Genomic DNA, 18,790 nt, shown 5'->3' with positions numbered 1-18,790 from the left:
TAAAAAGCGTCATCAAACAGGCTGGACCAGAGAGCAACTAGGGGCAGGACCAGTCTATGGGTGGGCCAGACTGAAGCCAGATTGCTGAAAGCCCTAAAGGATCTGTCAATCATTCCAGACAAGACTGTCTATCAAGTATTTCCACGCCCCCTGGCTCCGCCAACTTTAACGATTTATTTAAAATTCAGTATTGATTTATTTTAAGATCGGCCACCTGATCTCTCATTTTGACCATGAAAACTAACGGGAAAAAAAATCCTGAGCTGTAGAAAATCAGCCCTGTGACAGACTGGCGACCTGCCCAGGGTGTCCCCTGCCTTCGCCTGAGTCAGCTAGGATAGGCTCCAGCACCCCCCGCGACCCTAGTGAGGATAAAGCGGTGTATAGAGAATGGATGGATGTAGAAAATCAGTCTATCAAATTTTATTTTTTCCGGTGATGAATTGGGGTCTATGGAGCAAAAGCTTTTTGGAGCCAACCCTAGCGGACGGCGTGATATTGCAAGTTTTTGACACTTCCGGGTGGGCTTCATTTTTGGAGCCAGATGCTACGTCCATCTTTATATACAGTCTATGCTTGTGACAAGGGACATGATACCAGCTGAAGTGTCTTGTCAATTTTTTCAAAATCAGAGAACCGACGGCAGAATTCTCTGTGTAGGTCGTCTAGTGATTCCTTATATTTCATCACATGTGCTTGACTCTTGAATCGTAGTTTGCAGAAAAAACGTATTTTGCTGAGTCTGTAAACTGGCTGCCACCCTCTGAGCTGTAGTTGTCCGTTCTGGCGCTGACTGGTTGCTAGCATAGTTAGCATGCTTCGTGGAAAAGTGCCGGCTGACATTGTATTCTTTAAAAACCGCAACGGTTTCATTGCAAATAAGACATACAGCCTTTGAACGGACTTCGGCGAAAAAATATTTAGTAGTCCACTCCTTCTGAAACACTCACTGTCGACTTTTCTTTTCTTTGATCCACTCATTGTTACGTCAGGGCTCAATGATGCTGCAAAGTTGAAGAAGAGAAAATAAACCAACAAAGATCATTTGTGTCTGGAGCGCGCCATCTAGTGGTGTCAACAGAAATGTCGGGTACTGTAGCCTAGCCACGCTAGACAACCCACGGCAACGAATTTAATTCTCTGCCAGGGTGGGTCTAGTTACCCTCGGTAAGCCTCGAGGTTGGATGCTCCTAAAACTGGCCCACGAATCACCATGAAGTGTAGAGTCAGAAGGCGGGCGTAACTAAGTGACGACAGAGGCGCGACGATTCTGACAGAAACAACCAGAAACAACTAGCCTAGCCGCGCTAGACAACCCACAGCAACAAATTTGATTCTCTGCCAGGGTCGACAACAAAAACGACAACAGTGGTTGAGCTCCATTAGCACCGACTCTGAATAATCTTTCTGTTAACATGTCTGTAATATACTTGAGCTTCACCCATTGACTGTATAAATAAGGCTTCACCGAACTACCGCATCTTCTGATTTCCTGCGCTCTTGGAACTACGTCAGCCTATTTGTTTCGGTGATTGGTTGTATACCTACCCAATTGCTGCAGAGTGATTTGAAAGACAACCTTTTAGCCCGCCTCCCTCCCTGTCGAGAGTTCCTAGACCCTTGCGTCTTCAGACCTGGGTCTAGCATGGCTAGGCTACGGGTACTGCAGGGGAAGGCCAAATGAATGTGGTCTTTACTGTAATTGCATCAATTCTAATATTGACAGAATTATTTCGCGAGCAGGATTGAAAAGCCCAAGGGGGGGGGGGGCTTTGAAATTAGCAAACATGATTAATATAGATGACAGACAGACAGGTTAGTAACATTAAAGGTTAGTGTATACTCTGAATGTCATGTCTACCAAGCTGGCCAGTCTGGGATAGATTTTCACGAAACTATACCATAGAAACGAGAGAAGAAATGGTCTCAATTTTGTGCTGGTGGAGATCCTGATATGCAAAGTCCTCAGGGTGGAGATAATATACAGGGTGTTCCAAAAATGGACGTTATTTGAGACGTCCATATCGGAGTGACTACATGGTCTGAAGAAATGATGCTTAATAGGATTTATTATGAATATAAAATATTTTACTCAACAAATTTGAAATGAAAAATTCTGTGGAATAGTAATTTTATAGTGTTCCAAAGTTCAAATGTTCAATGTGACGCGGCACACATCAAGTCAGTAGTGGAGTTCATTCCTTCCTCTTGAAAATTCTTATTCCACATCCAAATCTGCTTTCCTGTTGGCGCTCGTTCATGAAATTCACGTTGCGCATTCACATTTGACTGAGTTTGGGTGTATTTTAATACACAGAACGCCTTTTTTGTTGCGATAAACGACATGTCTATTCCTGAAAGCAGAAAACCAAAAATGATTCACTTTTTTGAGCAAACAGAGGAAACAAATTTTAAACAAATTATTAGGTGATGAAATGCACTTTGATTTGGACAGAATGTGTAAATCAAAAGCGTAAGGTTGCATGGCATCCGCATTTTGGGTGGCAGCTTGCCTTTGTAATTTTGTTTCACAAAGCCAGTTTAGTTGACAGTGTTATCGCCTCTGTAGCTGCCGTGTCTTGCTAACTTATCATTTCCATTCTCCTGCAGTACATGCCTGCAAACACATCTATGCAGGGGACCTACATGCCCCAGTACACCCAAGTGCCTGCCACCAACATCTCGGTTGAGGTAATGACCTCTGTTTTGGTGCTTAACACTAAAATGCTGTGCCAGACTATAACTCTTCGTGCTTCTTTCTCTCAGGAAAGTGCCGTCCAACAACCTGTTGCCATAGAGACACCCACAGAACACACAACCTACTCCTACCAGCATAACAAGTGAAGCGGTGGGTTCTGATCGTTGCTCATGTCTCTTTATTTTCCTCTCTTTTTTTTGTGTGGATACATCTTAGTCCAAACTCTTTTTTCTTCTTGCTGTGATGTGACTGCAAAAAGAGGCTGTGCTGTATCTCTTGTGTCTAATTGGCTGCTCTTGTCACCTCCTGTCAGATCTTCCTCTGGAGCCGGAGTGACTCTCAAAGGGCCCAAGTGCTGAAACTCGGCACAGCGACTCTGCACGTAAGGCACCAGGCGCTCGGGAGGAACGGGAGCTGTTCAGCAGAAAGGACACACTCAAAAAGAAACAAAAAAAGATATTTTCTATAAACTCATATTTTAAAAAGAACTCTTTTACTCCAAACAAGCGAAGCTGGAGGGGAGCAGGCAGTGGGAAATGGAGGAGCAGAACAAGGAGCGTCTATTTTGATAACAGTCAAGAAAAAAGTCTCACACACTACACATTTAAAAGGTTTTCATATTCTTTTCTAATACTACTCCGGGGAGCTAGAATGAAACCAGGAAAAGAACATTTCAACACCATGTTTTATTTCAAGTCCTGTTTTGTTTTGACCTTTTTTTTTTTGTAAGATATGCTGATTTTACTTCTTTGTTTTTTTTGTTTTTGTCTGATTCTTTCGGGCTTTGAACCTGCCTTTTTGTACATAATTCCTTGCTTCGGTGTGTATCTACCTTCACATGTCCTACTTTGATTGATTGGTGCAAATATCTGAATACAGAAAAAAAGCTGAAGTCCTCCAAAAAGCTGATGACTCATATTGTAAAGTGATACGGTGCTGACTTGGATTAGCTTCTCTTGAGGGGGCGGCAAGTTTATCAGGTGTGAAATCTTACCTGCAGTGCTCTCATTTCTTTTTATTGGCACTTGACTCTCAGATAATTTATAGTTCCAGCAATCTCGACAAAGCTTCAGACAATCAGGAGATTACTCGACAAGGAACATTTTCAGATGACGGTCATCAGTGGCAGATCTCTTTAAAACATAAACGGATTTAAAGCATTCCAGATCTTACTGTCAGAAAGTCGGTTCACTTTGAGATGAAGAAATCCAAAGTTGCTTAACAGGGATCACATCTCACACACAGCTGCCTGTAAATAAGAGATTTAAATTTATTCAGGCTTTCTCTTGGTTTTGTTTTTTATCCATGAAGAGAAGCTTCAGTTATTTCACATGATACCAAATGCTCTGGACATAGCGATGTATGCGTCGCTGTGTTGTCCGGTGTTTCTCGTATCCCTTTTATAAAAGGGGAAGCTGACTCTCCACCAAGTCCCCCAAGCAAAAAAATTAGTTATTTAAGTATGAAGTTCGTAGACATGGAAATCAACTGGTGAAACACTATTTCGGTGGATTGTTCTGGCCGGCATAGAGAAGCTTTAATACTGGCCATTGCTGTGTGTTTGCATCTTCTTCTGCATTTCTGATTTTCACCTTCATGTTCTTTTTTTAAAATTTGTTATTTAAAGGTTTCTTTTTTTTAAATTCCATTTTAATACTTTTAAGATTGATCCTATTTTTCAAAGAAGCTTTGATTTTATTTTTGATAGTGTGTCGTGTGCTTCAAATAGTGAGAAATAGAAGTTTTTTTTTTTTTTTTGAAATAGTGATTATTTGTGTTGTTTGTTTGCATACTTTTTTTTCTTGTTCTGGTTTCAGTGTTGATGTCAAAGAGGCTTTAATATTTTTTAAAAGACATTTCAGTTCCGTCTGTGTCACAAATGTTGGCACTTTGTAAACTCCTGTTCGTGGGTGAAATATGTATGCTCGGTTCAGTTGCATTGTTACAGAGCTGTACCCGAAACAGTTGGGATCAGCGTGAGAGAAATTTATGTTTTCAAGAAAAAACCTCGACTTACCTCATCCTGCCAGAGCGACGTAGATTCAGTTTGTGTACAAGGTTCACAGGCAATAACCAACTACAGTAGGTCTCATGGCTGTTCACAGCTGGTACTGTGTCCACATCCTTTAACTCTTCCGTCCAATGTTCGGAAAACACGCCCAAGGTCTGAAGATCTATGCAATTAATTTATTATCCTTACAAATGCAATACTACAGATAGACAAGACACCTCACGTTACGGCAAAGGATCACCTCACAGATATACATTCTGGCTCTTGTGGCTTTTATCTTTCATTTTAAATCGATTGTTTTTTTTGTTTGTTTGTTTTCTGACACATGCATCTTTGGTTCATTACTTGATGGTGAAATTGCTACGTTAAAAGGGAACTATTTCATACCAAAATGTGGTTGTTAATATTATCTTGGGAAATGTTTGAACTCTAAAAAAAAATCTAAAAATGATGATGGCAGGTCTGGTTTGTGTGTATAAAGGCAGGCTTTGCTGCTCAACTTTTATTTCCCATCGACATCATCCGGTTGTTTTAGGTGGGATTCTCTCTTCCATCCAGTTTCACTTTTCATGGTTTGGCTTCGTGTCCCACCTCGTCCTGTTTGCTGGCCTGCTTTTCTTCCATGAAACTTTCATTTCTAGTAGAAAATGAAACTTCACAGAAATGCCTTAGATTTCACTGGAAGGGATTGTGAAGTGTTTTTTTTGTTGGGCTTGGCCTCTGACTGGAAATGATTTCATGTACTGCAGATGTTTTTATGAAGCTACTCTGAACATGGAAGCAAAGCAATGTCTGAACTTTAACCCTCGTGTTGTCCTGCGGGTCAGAATTGACTCGCTTTAAAGTTTGAAAATGTGGAAAATCTTCGAACATTTTTTGGTGGAAAAAAAGAAATGTTTAAAATGTTTCTGAAGAACATTCACAAAAAAATCGACCAAATTCCAGCGAATTTTGCTGGATTTTGGTTGATTTTTTTGGTGAGTGTTCTTAAACAAAATATGAGGAGTTTTACTGATGTATATGTAATCATTTTAGATATTTTTAGGATTTTTTGAAGATTTTTACTCATTTTCTGAAAATATTTACAAGAATTTTCTTGCCACATTTGGGGGACTTTTTTTTTTTTTTTTAAACTTGTACAGGAAACTTTTAAGGAATTATTGGAATTTTCTTCCTGAAGGTTTCCATATTTTCAGAAAATTGGGGATTTTTTTTTTGCTGAATTTTGTGATTTTTTTCAGACAAGGAAACAAGGACAACAGGAGGGTTAAATCACTACTGTTCCATTGTTTTAATCCAAAAATACTGGTGAAAAACTGAGCAGTGGTTTATTCAGTTTAAATACATTTTGCTGCTAATTATGGATTGGAAGTGTTTGGAAATGTTTCAGCTGAAGGTCATTCAATCTCATGTCAAACCACGTCCATGAAGTCTTCCGTTTTTGTGCATCAAACGTTTGTGCCATGATGCAGGTCTTCTGTTTCCTTCATAGAGAAAAAAAAAATCCCCACAGCTATAAAACTTGGTCTGATTTTGAACTTGCCATTTTTTAATAAATGTTTTTTTTTTTCCACTGTGGTTTAAGTGCTTTTTATTACACAAGAAAACCATTCGCATGTTCTATCTCGTACAGGAGATGACGCACGGAGACGCACAGGTTCTTTATGGGTTTATCAAATTATCCAACGTGGCCATTTTATATCAAACTGATTTTGAGGTAAAACACAAACAACTGTCACAATACATGACAGTTTCTTTCTAACTCAGACTTGGATCTAGATAAAATAGATAAGAAATACGTTTTGTTTAAAAAAAGAAAAGTATATTACACTGTAGGCTGTATATGTTTTACTTATGTACAAAGTTCAAAATATACTGAATATGCCCAAAAGTTGCTGTCGAACAAAAAGAGACTCTGAAATACATAAAATAGACTTTAACCATTTCTTTTTTTTAACAATCTTATCAAGACTAACAGATAAGGAAATGGCAACTCTTCATTACCCTGCTGTTTTAGGGTGCAACTGTTGTTACGCTTTAAGCCAGCGGCAAGGTAAAACATTCCATTTTCATCAGAAATCATACTCTGAGGCAATGCCACGCTTGTATTCTTTGTGCATTTTAATAATATTTATGAAATGTAAATAAATCAGTTTTGAGTGTAATGTTCATGTTGTGCAATCAGGCTGCAGAGGACTGCATCGGGGGTTCAACAGAAAAATAACCAGCCACTATTCTGATCATCATTTTTGGGGGGTTCAAATTCATAACGGAATATTTTCTGGTTCCAGAAACCTCACACTAAAATAAACTCAATAAGTTGGACCCTAGTCCGTTGGGGGAATAGGGATGGACTTTTCTCCCAGTTCTGTCATATTGTAGACAAAATAGCTTAGTACAGATTAATCAGGTTTACTGGCTGGTTGCAGACCTTTTTGCATGAACAAACAAAAAAAACAACCTTAAGACAATAAAGTAGAAATGCCCATCCACAGACAGGTTTTAGTCTCAAAATGTCACACTTGTGGGTAATCGTATTTCAGTGGTAAAGCCACGTTACCAATGTATCAAACACTTCTGCTGACATCAAACTGTACGACAATGCAGCATAAGATGCTCGCGTAAACGACAAAAACGTACAACAAACATTGCATCTCAGAGTATGATTTGTAAGCCGGTACAAGTGTTATTTCAAAAAAAACTGTTCCGGCTGGGGAAATACAAAAGGCGCAGTGTTCCAGCTGCTGTTCTGATGCTCCATGAGGGCACCAACAAAGAAAGAACCGGAGAAGACAGGGAGGCAGTGATTGGTGCTCCTGGTGGTTTCTGATCCGTCTGATCGGAGCTGGTGTGCAAGTCTTTCCCAGAACACGGACGACCGTCAGCGGATCCTCTTGGTGAATGTAGCTCGACCGTCGTCACGACTTGTGAGCCAAATGTACAAGTTCACAGCTGCCGCCCCGACATCACAACAGCTTATGGTTCACAATCTCCCAAACCATCCTCCTTCTGAAGTAGGGCATGTGTTTCTGTCAATAAGAGGAGAGAGGTTAGGCGTTTCTAAAGCCATCTTCAGGACCGCTATGTGGATGGGAATGTTTTGGGATTACCTGTGTAAATGTGATTGGCTTGTCTTTGGTAATGTAATCTGCATATTTGCATGTGAACATTCCACAGTCGCTACCATTCATCTGCTGTGGGATTTCCTGAGAGCAAAGGAGGAATGCACATGTGAACAAAAGTTTAAAGGCTCAACGTAAACCCTTGATTAATCAGCACATCATTAACGATTCACCAGCGGTTCAGACTGCAACCTAAATGTTCAAATATGAGAGTGTGTTAGTTAACTTTACAAGCAGGGGTGATTGTGTGATGATCTTTAAACTGTTTTACTGCGACTCTAACCAGCACCAGCAGTACTTTTACTTCTCTATCAGTCTTTCCCCGCCTGATGCAAACTATTCCGTTATTGTGCCTTCCAAATGTAAAGCTGTGTGTAGTTGATTATTTAAAAAAACAAAACTGAGGAAATAGAGAAGTCCGACTCAAAATCAAAGTGTAGGTGCAGGCAGGAAGATGCAGACTGAAATGGTGAAGAAAAAAAAAAACGCGATACATTCAATTACAAGGGAGAACGCAGTAGTGGAGCTGCCAAATTCAATGAATGTTAACCACAATCATGACTTCAGCTTCCTGTTGTTATATGAACACAACTGACACAAAGTCTGTTACACTCCTGTCCAGAGCTCCTCCGTCCACCTAGCAGCATCTTCTGTAGCAGCAGTGTGAGGCTTCAGTACAAGCATGAAGGATCAGGAGACATTTTGTTCTTCACATTCCAAAAGCATCGTCTTGTCAACAGATTTTACACCGCAGTATGTTGTTGAGATTTCAGGCACATCACTGGTCTGACCTAGTTTTTTTTGGCTCATGTGAAAGTGTAAAAAAAGAAAAAAGTGTTGCAGCAGCACAAGTAACACTAAACAACAGAGCCCCAATACTAGGGTGACCATACGTCCTCTTTTGCCCGGACATGTCCTCTTTTGAGAGGCTGTCTGGCCGGGGTTTATAAAGTCCTTCAAATGTCCGGGTTTTTGATCTTGCCTAGCTTGAGCGCGTCACAGACCAGTGTATTTATCATCATGGTAGTGTCTACAGATACGGACCTGTACCCGTAGCCCGTGGCCTACGGATACGGCACTTTCCCTTATCATAAATATTAATGAGCCGTACATAAATATTAATGAGCCGGCTGATGAACGCGCTTCGTGATTGGCTGGTAATCCGACGGACATAAATATTAATGAGCCGGTTACCATTCACGTTGAATGGTTCTTTTGAAAACACGCTCTGAGAGGCGGAATTTGAGCCGAACCCCGGAATGACGTATTAATCATTCACAAAGCAGTACAGAGGCGCTCCACACTCACTCACTCCTCGCAGGCCAGGCTGACAGGCAGGTAGGCACACTGCGAGAGAACACTCGAACCGAAAGAAAATACCGAAACGCAAATGTCATTTCACTGATGAAATGCGAAAAAAGTACCCCTGTTTTCGTCCGGGTCGTGTCAAATGGGAGGCAGAATGTACAGTCTGAAAAGCTGGGACTTCTCTGTAGCTAATAAGAAAAGGAAAAAGAAGGAAAAAAAGGACTGTTCACTTGAGGCATTATTTCTATATTTTTTTCATTTGCCATTAGACACATTATTTTGAAGAATGGGCTAACTGAACATTGAAGAATAGGCTACCTCTCTTTTTTTCTTTTTGTTTAATATTTTGAGGCATTATTTCTATTTTTACATAATTGATAATTGGAAGGTTATTTTGAAGACTGGTACTCTACCTCACTTTTCCTAAATAAGGTGTAAGTGTCAGACTTAAGAGAGATGATTATTTCTTATTTTGTTAAACATCTGAATACATGTGTTCCTACACAACTTGAGTCAATAACTATTAAAGACTAGAGCATGCCATATTTGTATGTGACTGATTATATTGTTTAGGAGAATTGCTTTAAATTAATAAATATATTATTTATAAAGCAACTGTTTGTGAGTGTTTTGGGCTATTTTTCTGTATATCCAGGTATAGTGTTCTTTTCTGGGGAATTCAGAATATCTGTTTAACTGAGTTTGAAGCACAGAAAGCCCCCTGACCCATGGAAAACCCCTAAAAATGGGGGGGGGGATTGAAAATTTTTCACGCGCGAGCTGGAAGTGTGTCCTCTTTTCAGAGAAACAGAATATGGTCACCCTACCCAATACTACACCGAGAACAAGACTTTGAAAGCTCTACTTTTGGGCCTGAGTTTTTGTCCATCACTACTTTGAAAATTAATGTTAGTTATCAGGAACTTAATGAGGACTTGAGACAAAACTTTGTTATGGAATTACAACTACGGGGTTTCTGCAGAAATCAGCCAGTCAAAGGAAATGATTTTTAATGCCATTTTAATGCTCTACAGTAAAAATTTTAACGCCATGACCGTGAACTCAACAAATTACACGGGTTTGTTTTTTGTAACAGATGATTTTTATATGAAAACGGTCCTTACATTTCACTATTTCTGAATACAGAAACCACCCCTGACCACCCACAGGCTGCAGTCATTCTCTGAATTATACGTTTTCTAGCCATTTTTGCTGGAATTTGCATTTCCCTTTTCTCAGCTCTCCTCCACCTGGTCCAGCCTGCTAGCCATTTTCCAAACATGCAGTTTTTGGTGATTGTATCCTACCAGCCGGTACAATTATCGCAACGGTTCAGCATGTTTACGCAGATGCACATATCTGACAAATCACAGCCTATAACTATGTATTATTATTATAGACTAATGTTGTTCTTGAAAATGGCAGAGTTTTTAATGCCGCTGAGAATCAAACGTAATGATTTTTAATGCCATTTAAGGCCTTCATTTTCGCAAAATCCATTCAATGACTGTTACTGATTTTAATGCTCTGTGGAAACCCTGAACTACCTGCTGGTGTAACTGAACACACTGTATCATGATTACAATTCATCTAGTGGTAACCATGATGCACAACAACCTGACACAATACGGTCAAGCTGAGCAGGGAAGGAGGCGCCGTTACCTCCCACCTCGAATGTCGGCTTTTAATGGAAATTCATGCTGAATGCATTTAGTTTGACCACTCAGAATGAAACACAGAAATCAGACAACTTACATTGCGCTTTTTGCTGTGCAGCGTCCAGCCTGAGGTATCCAGTTCTTTGCCCTTCTTGTCCTTACTTTCCTGTTGCAGGTATTCACTGAGGAAACAAAAACATGTTTTTTTCTATATACTTTGATGACTAATAAAGATCAGCATGCAGGAGTTACATTTAGCCTAACAAATATATATCTCTCCCATTGAACAAACAAATATAGCTGACAAACTTACAACAATGTTTTGCATGCTTCATCATTGTTTCCTCCCATAGAATCAAAGTACATGATGGCTTTTTTGCGGAAATCCACCACCTGATTAAAAGAGCACAACAATGTTTTAAAAAAAATGCAACATGACTCCAAGTCAGCCACTTCAAGGTTCACTATTCTGCTCATTAGGACTTACAGAGAGGCACCAGTGCACCCCCAAGTGGACAGGAACCAACAGGATGTCTTTAGAAAATATGTCCATCTTTTTGGTCCAGCGGCGGACAGCAGAGTAGCCGCTGCTGTGCAGCTTGGGATAGAAAAAGGTGTTGAACGTATTGACTGATGGCAGGTCGGGGTCCTGGCTGCGCTCCACCAGCAGGTTCATGTAAAAGTTGATCACCTGGGAAATGAGATTTAAAGACTCTGAGTTAACTGGAAAAGCAGCAAAACAGAAGAGCTGTCTGATAGTTGTTACATAAAAATAAAATCACTTTTTTTAATATGTTTGGATGATCAAAAGAACGTCCATGTGGTACGATATTAATGCCTGCTGACAATTTGTTCTCACAGATCTGTGTGTAACATGTACTGACCTCATCATTGAGCCAGTTGAGGTTGCTGAGGGTTTGCAGATCTTTACGTGTGAGACTGAGACCAAATCCTTCACTTAATACTTCATGAGGACTGCCGCCTCTCAGCACCCTGTTTACCTCCGTCTCCATTTCCTGAACAGAAAGAGCATGACAGCATACATGTGAAAAAACATGAAATGATAACTTCATCCTTAAACTCAACATGGATTTGACTAAAAAAAAAAAACAACAAAAACTCAGTCAGACAACATGCAGAAACAAAAGATATATCCAGCACTAGGGCTGCAGCTAGAAATAACCGTCCAGGCGAAACACGGACGGACACCTGCGCTGTATATCTGCACAACACAACTCAGATGTCTGTCCGTGTTCCACCAGGACGGTTAATGCTGTTGCACAGCACGCTCACTTTCACTTTTGATGCTGTAACGTGCATGAGACAAACAGACGATAAGTCAATTAATCAATAGCTGCAGCCCTAGCCAGCATTTATCCAAAGCAGTTTAAACAATCCACTGGACTTTAAGAAAGTTCCTTGAAGACGTTTCACCTCTAATCCAAGAGGCTTCTTCAGTTCTGGTGGTGTTTGATGTTGCCTCAGCTTTTAAACCTCTGTGAGGTGTGTTCAGGACACCATGATGTGCAACATCATCTTTCGCCAATTTACAATCAGGTCCTTTCAAAACTCCCCAAAAGAACTACTCAGCAGACTCATGCTAATGACCACAATTAGCACACAAGGGCTCAGTGACGCATTTCAACGACCCCCACCGATATTCACAACGACCATCGTTGAGTAGTCAGATGAGTTTTGGTATTGGTCGTGGATAACCATGACCTGGATGAATGAGAACCTACACAGACATCTAGCCAGCACTTGTAACTCTGCATCATTCTGAATTTGGATGTTTTATCTGTCTGATCTAAAAACTTAATGAAGGGACTCTGAGGCACAATGAAATCAACAAATGCCCATCAAACCACGTTAGGCAAACATTTAGTGATCCTTTACTTTCAATTGAATTTTTACTTTTTAAAAGGAATGCAAACAATCTTCTATGTGAGTACACTGCAGTGGGTTGTCTAAATAAACACACAGGAAACGCTGCAAGAATCTGAAGGTCCAATGATCATACCTCTGTGAGTTCAGGGAATTCTGGCTTCTCTTCTGAAGGTTTCGGTTCTTCGATCACAAGACTCAAAGGAACCTCTTTCTCCAAAGGAACTCGAACATTGACCTCCACATCTCGGCTACGTTGCCCCTCTTCAGACAGGCGCTGAGAACCAGAAATTGTGCGACACATTAACTAAAAATAATAAGAGAAATAATAAACATGATTAAAAATCACCCTCACCTGTCGCAGCAGCTGGGCAGCCAGCGCCTCCTGCTCCTCTATCTGTCTTCGTCTTTTTCTTGCCCGGGAGTCATACAAACTAGTCCTGCAGTGACAAAAACAAACATTTTTTCTTTTCTCTATTCAAACATAATATAAGAGAAAAGTAGATCAACTAAATGCTTTAAAGTGAACTTACAATTCTTTGATCCATAACTCAGCTTGGAAACATGGCACACTGTAAAGACAGAGAACATGCTGTTCAGTATGCAGATAAAACAGAATGCAATGATCAACTGGGTCCCCTCATTGTGCTGCCGTCCGGTAAACCTGTCACGACAGAAGCTTCCAAAATGCTACTTTCACCAAAGAACAACAGGTCCTGAGAGCTAGGATACTAGAGTAGCGAGGATGAGGGGAAAAACCAAAACTTAGCAATATGTGACAGAATCCTAATCAACAGTAATAAGAAATGTGTTCAACAGGGTGTCTGATAATTGCAATTAAATGCTTAAAACTGCTCCAAAAGCTCTCGCTCCCTCCCTGGCTCTCACACAGGCTACTGCAGTCCTGGTCAATCACTCCCATTATTAACAGTGTTAAATTAATCCCAAATTAGTTTTAGTCTTTTGATGAAAAGTTGTTTTAGTTTCAGTCAAACTTTAGCCATTTGATTTTTTTGTTTGTTTTAGTGTAGTTTAATCAGCAAAAACAAAACAAAACAAAAAACCTTGTCAAGTTTTTCTCAGTGACATTCTCATCTCATTTTACTTTTATATTTTTAGCTCACCTAAGCAGCTACTGCTGTGATTGTGTAGTTACAGCGAGCGTCAAAGTACCTCTGCTGTGACTCTACATTCCCTTTTCCTTATCTTTGAATGTATTACTTTATGTCTACTTCTCATTGTTGTTTTAGCATTTAAAATGAGTCCCTGTGTACTCTGATAAACAGTGGTTGAATATCGTGGATAGACAGTGATTGAATTCAAAGCAAGGTGGCTAAATTTAAAGAAAGCCTAGTTCCCTCTTGGTCTTCATTAATGAAAGTGATAGCCATTAAAAATGGTATAATGGACTGAAACGAAGCATTATATCGTGACAATATTTTTTAGATATATTGTCCTACTGTAACTACACTTTTAAATCACTAAATCATGTAACAACGTGAAATGTTTAGATTTCTGTCTCTGCTTGTAACATTAACCAAATTATGTTTTGAATGATAATAAACTGAATTAAAAAGCACTTATTATAAAACACTGTGAAGAACAAAGACGCAAACCTGACAGATATCAAACACTAACCTGGAGTTGTCTTGCTTTTTGCCCTTTTGTTCATTTACAATAATTACAGAGTCACCATCATGAGCTGCAAGAAAAGACAAAGAGGTTACAACCACAGAAGACATTTACTAATGTACTATTCCATTAAGTGTACATGCAGATATATGACCTGATGACTGTGTGTCCTGAGAGGAGTTATCCTGCAGAGCTGATGGAGAAGGAACTGATGTGAGAGTGGCTGCTCTGCTTGAGCTGAGGTCCGTGTCCAAAGACCATGTCTGGATCCCTGGCTTGCTGGAGGTCCCCAGTGGGCTGGGAAGGTTGCTGGAGCACTGGCTGGATACCCCTCTGGGGCTGGAGGGGCTGCTTGGACCCTCTGAAGCTCCTTCTGCTGCTGACCCAGCTGGGGAAGAGAACTGCAGCAGTCTGCGGCTGGTGGTCAGGAAGCTGGTGCTAGTTAAACAGTCACAGGAGAGCACAGAGATCACAGACATCATATGCTAAAAGTTCCCAAAAGTGGTTGATAGTAGTAAAGAGGGGCACAAATTAGATGTTCTGTAAATTGAATTGTGCTGTGTGACCAGCTGGACCGTGGTTTATGTATTATTGATATTGTATGGGCAGAAAATATCAGCACTTCTTGAAATTCTGTTGACTTCATGCATGTAAAAACTTGTTAAATATGTCATTGCAGGCTATGCGGAATGATAAATTAACACAATAACTAGCTTCTATGCTTCTGGGGCCCCCTACTAACCTATGCTTTAATTATGACAGTTCTTATGCATTGCCCTCTCGTTCCCTACTACATATTTCATTAAAACTTGAACATGTTAAACTATCTTGGATTAGTTTATACTTACAAATCTCTGTGTGACCTCACAATAGTGTGTGAGCTGCCATTGTGAAGGAAAGACTGACCACCAGAGACCATGGTCAGAAGCTGCCTGTAGACTTCCTTCTCCTCCTCACGGACCGACTGAGAAACACAGAACCATTGTATGAATGAAACAAGTGATGAAAGGAAATCATCAGGGTATCGCATGACGCCTCGATTTCCTGTTGTCTGACCTCTTGTGCTGTGCACCGGGGCCTGGTCCTGGGTAAGCGGGCTGATGAGGTGCTGTGGGTTGGGCTCTGCACCACTTTAATGGGAAAGGTCTTTTCATACATGCTGGTGCTGGAGCTGGTTGTTGTGGCCACTCCTCCGAACAAACTACAGACACAGATTGGTCATTAAAAAGCATCAGCTGACAATAGTTTACACCTCATTATGATAAACCTGCAAAAAGAAAATCATCTAATGACACAGACCGTTTTCTGGAGGCAAAAACAAGACAGAAGGAATACCTGGGAGTTCCATATGGTCGGAGGTTTAGAGGCCTGCCTAGCCGTGGAGACGGGTGAAGTTTGGGGGTGACGGAGGGCGGCAAGTTGACCGAGTGTCCATTTGTTTTTGGCACCTCACGATGTGTAGGACTCATGCACACTTGTCGCCTACAGACTTTTGATCCGACAACAGACTTCTCATTACGCAACCACTCTAGAATTGCAGAAAAAGAAAACCGTACATGAATTACCTTCTCTACAAGAGATCAACCCCTACACAGATCGAAGCAACTTTAGCCCTCAAACACATCCTTCAGGCAGACATGCAGCAACATGGAAATATTCAACATCCTGTGTAGTTCATTCATTCCTTTCATTAAAATGAGAAAAGCACTCAAGCAATGCTATTCGTCAAATAGCAGTCTGTCATGGTAATGTGATGACAACACAGCTGGTTTACAAGCTTAACTCACAGCATCACTGAATCTTGTAACAGAGGATTGTGGCAGCTGTGCAAATAAAGCCGTACCTGAGGGCAGTGACGATGACCGATTAGTCTGAGTCGCTAATTGGGGGCCAGTTATAAATGACCAAACGCCAGAATGCAAACAATGTTACAGAGCATTTAAAGGAGGAAACACCACAGACTTCTCTAAGCATCTAAAAGACAGACATACAGATCTGTACAGAGTTAAAAGTGGGAGCTCCAATAGATAGATAGATAGATAGATACTTTATTAATCCCAAGAGAAATTCAAGTTCAAATTGTTAGTTTAAATTATCATCACAATGTTCACAACTTGAAATGTGGTAGCATTATGTTCTGTAGTTTTTAATATATGTACTACACCTAGGAATTATTTGCATTTGTTTTCATATATCAGGCAACTAGGTATTGTAGTAGAAATGTGTTTTTTTAAAGTGGTTTAAAATAACAATGTTGTCTTATTTTTTTTATTTTAAAACTCCCCAAGATTTCATAAATGAAAGACTTGATGCTGAAAAACATACTTGCATTGTTTGTTTGTTTTTGCTATGGTATCAAAACTGGCATTAAAATCACAGAATAACAAAAAAGCACAAAAATTTTCAAGTTTCTGGTACTTTGACATCCCTTGTTCCACCTGATAATGCAATTTAACAAAGTTACTTCAACTGATAAAACACTACTACCGTAAACACAAATAGTTTTCAGAGCCAAATTACCAACTTGGGAAGCAATAACATCTCACAAGCATGCATTCAACAGGAAAACATTGCCATTCAAGTGTTGTGAAAACAAATCTATAAAGGAAGGACTGAAAAAAAATTCAAAATCTATAAAGCCTGAAGTCTGTCCAGAATCTTCATCTGCACTCAATTTCAATGCAGTGGAGTGGTGTAGAATTACATTATAATCATAAAACATAACAAAACATGGATACATGACTGTAATCAGCGATTACTATGCTGACTAATTTGTGGTTCGTAAGTGTCACTTTGTTCAGTTATAGTAGGCTGGGTGCAAGATAAGGGACCATAAATATGAAATTGATTAGTCCACATGGAATTATTAATTAATCTCTTACTTCCAGCATCTACAACTGACTGTAATAGTTTCATAAATGATAAGAAACATTATTGTTTATGCATGTTTTTGTTAATTAAATTATTTGAAAAGAGGACCAGCAACACAATTTCAATATATGGCTTAAGCAACTTCTGTATTTCAAGGCTCCTATCAAGCCGAGTTCTGCAAAGGTTTCTGAAAAATAACCCGTGGACCTGAGAGTTAATGCAAAAGCTTTGGCAATGCTTTAAAGCAATAATCTTACCTGTTTTGGATGTTTTCCACTTCAAAGTTGTTGAGGGGGCAGCAAACGTCTCACCCAAAGAATTCCGGTCAACAACCTTAAACCGAAGACACATAGAGCAAATTTAAACTAAAGTCAAAGGTGTTTGGACAGTGTTTACAAATGAAGCCTCAAACAAACAATTTCTTACCGGCCTCCCGGTCCAGACTGCTGCTGAAGTTGAGGGCTGTGGCTGAGGCTCTCCAGGTGGTGGACCAGGGGAGGTAGGCAGTATATTTCTCAAAGTAGGGCTGACATTGTTCCTCATCCATGTAGCCACACTGGAACTGTGACTCTTAACCCCTTCAGCTGCACTCTTGACAGTGTCAATAAGATCCCCTACAGAAAACATCCAACAGACAGGGGTTTAAATAATGTAACTATATTCACACACATACTCACACAATATAAAGAGAGTCCTTTTGTAATTACCCATTCGTGATTTCTTTATCATTAAGCCATCTTGGTCGATTTCATGGCCATCTTCCAAACTTAAGGGAAAAAAAGACACGACATCAATTTCGTCAAAGTGAAAATAAACACTACATGACCAAGGATTCAGTTAACGTCAATCCCACAGGAACGGGTGCTACGTTGGCTCATTAAATGACGAAAGACGGTTTAATTCCATGTATCTTTAAACACAGTAGCATGTGGTTACAAGAGGGAATAATACCATCACAGCTCGTACCATTCAAATGATCTTTTCCTCCTCAGTTGACCATCCGCAGTCCCGTGTGCATGCGAGTGCTCCGCAGCTGGTACACCATTGCGAAGATTGGCAAAGCTCGTTTCTATCCATTCGTAGATTTTATTCAACATGATTCAAAAGTTTTAGTAAAAACGCCGCTGGTTTAAAGATAAATCGCTAAAGCTGCTTTCAGTCTGCCTGTCAATATAGTCAAACCAAATTAAGCTAACGTGCTTCATTCGAGTGATGTAGGTTAGCGGAGGCTGCTTCAAAGGCGAAAACTCCTCGCAAACATCAATTTAATTTTCCAAGATTACCACTAACCGTTAGCTAGTTAGCTTAGAATTAGCTAGCTGTTTGGTTAGCACATTACGCTAAATACCGTCCTAGCTAACGTTGTTAGCTACACGGCTAATTTATGAAAGTGTGTTTAAATTCCAACAGGAATGCGATAAGTCGCAACAAATGCGTTCGGAAAAACGGCTATCATTTTGAGTTACACCCTAACTCATTTGTAAATTCTCAACGTTGCTATAAATTGAGAATAAACTAGTTGAAGAATAATATCTCCCGCTTCTTCCTCATTCAAAACCACAACATGGCTGAACCAGACGTTCTTGTATCGCGCATTCTGATTGGA

General features: G+C 40.0%; 2 protein-coding genes across 5 annotated transcripts in view; one reads left to right on the top strand and one right to left on the bottom strand.

Moving 5' to 3' along the window:
* rbms2b (RNA binding motif, single stranded interacting protein 2b) overlaps positions 1 to 6,282 on the top strand; it is a 26,207-nt gene extending 19,925 nt beyond the window's left edge. For 2 of the 4 annotated variants that reach the window (XM_051949644.1, XM_022203221.2), the window contains exons 12-14: positions 2,611 to 2,691; positions 2,767 to 2,848; positions 3,012 to 6,282. In XM_051949644.1, coding sequence (XP_051805604.1) covers positions 2,611 to 2,691; positions 2,767 to 2,844 — 159 coding nt within the window. In that variant the 3' untranslated portion in view covers positions 2,845 to 2,848; positions 3,012 to 6,282. Of the gene's footprint in view, positions 1 to 2,610; positions 2,849 to 3,011 lie in introns of all 4 variants that reach the window. The other 2 variants (XM_051949643.1, XM_051949642.1) reach the window with 1 other exon arrangement.
* senp1 (SUMO specific peptidase 1) lies at positions 6,236 to 18,790 on the bottom strand. Its single transcript, XM_022203222.2, has 18 exons — positions 18,151 to 18,790; positions 17,892 to 17,950; positions 17,611 to 17,798; positions 17,442 to 17,517; positions 15,649 to 15,841; positions 15,370 to 15,514; positions 15,162 to 15,277; positions 14,468 to 14,751; positions 14,320 to 14,383; positions 13,215 to 13,253; positions 13,037 to 13,121; positions 12,818 to 12,958; positions 11,682 to 11,813; positions 11,285 to 11,488; positions 11,111 to 11,190; positions 10,895 to 10,979; positions 7,820 to 7,915; positions 6,236 to 7,738 (listed from the first exon to the last, which is right to left on the bottom strand). The coding sequence occupies exons 1-18, from the start codon at positions 18,279 to 18,281 to the stop codon at positions 7,676 to 7,678; spliced, it is 2,181 nt and encodes a 726-aa protein (XP_022058914.2). The 5' UTR covers positions 18,282 to 18,790; the 3' UTR covers positions 6,236 to 7,675.

The sequence above is a fragment of the Acanthochromis polyacanthus genome, chromosome 6 (assembly GCF_021347895.1).
Source record: "Acanthochromis polyacanthus isolate Apoly-LR-REF ecotype Palm Island chromosome 6, KAUST_Apoly_ChrSc, whole genome shotgun sequence".
Taxonomy (NCBI): Eukaryota; Metazoa; Chordata; class Actinopteri; family Pomacentridae; genus Acanthochromis; species Acanthochromis polyacanthus.
The sequence above is the reverse complement of the archived record's forward strand: the minus strand, read 5'-3'. Positions and strand labels throughout refer to the sequence as shown.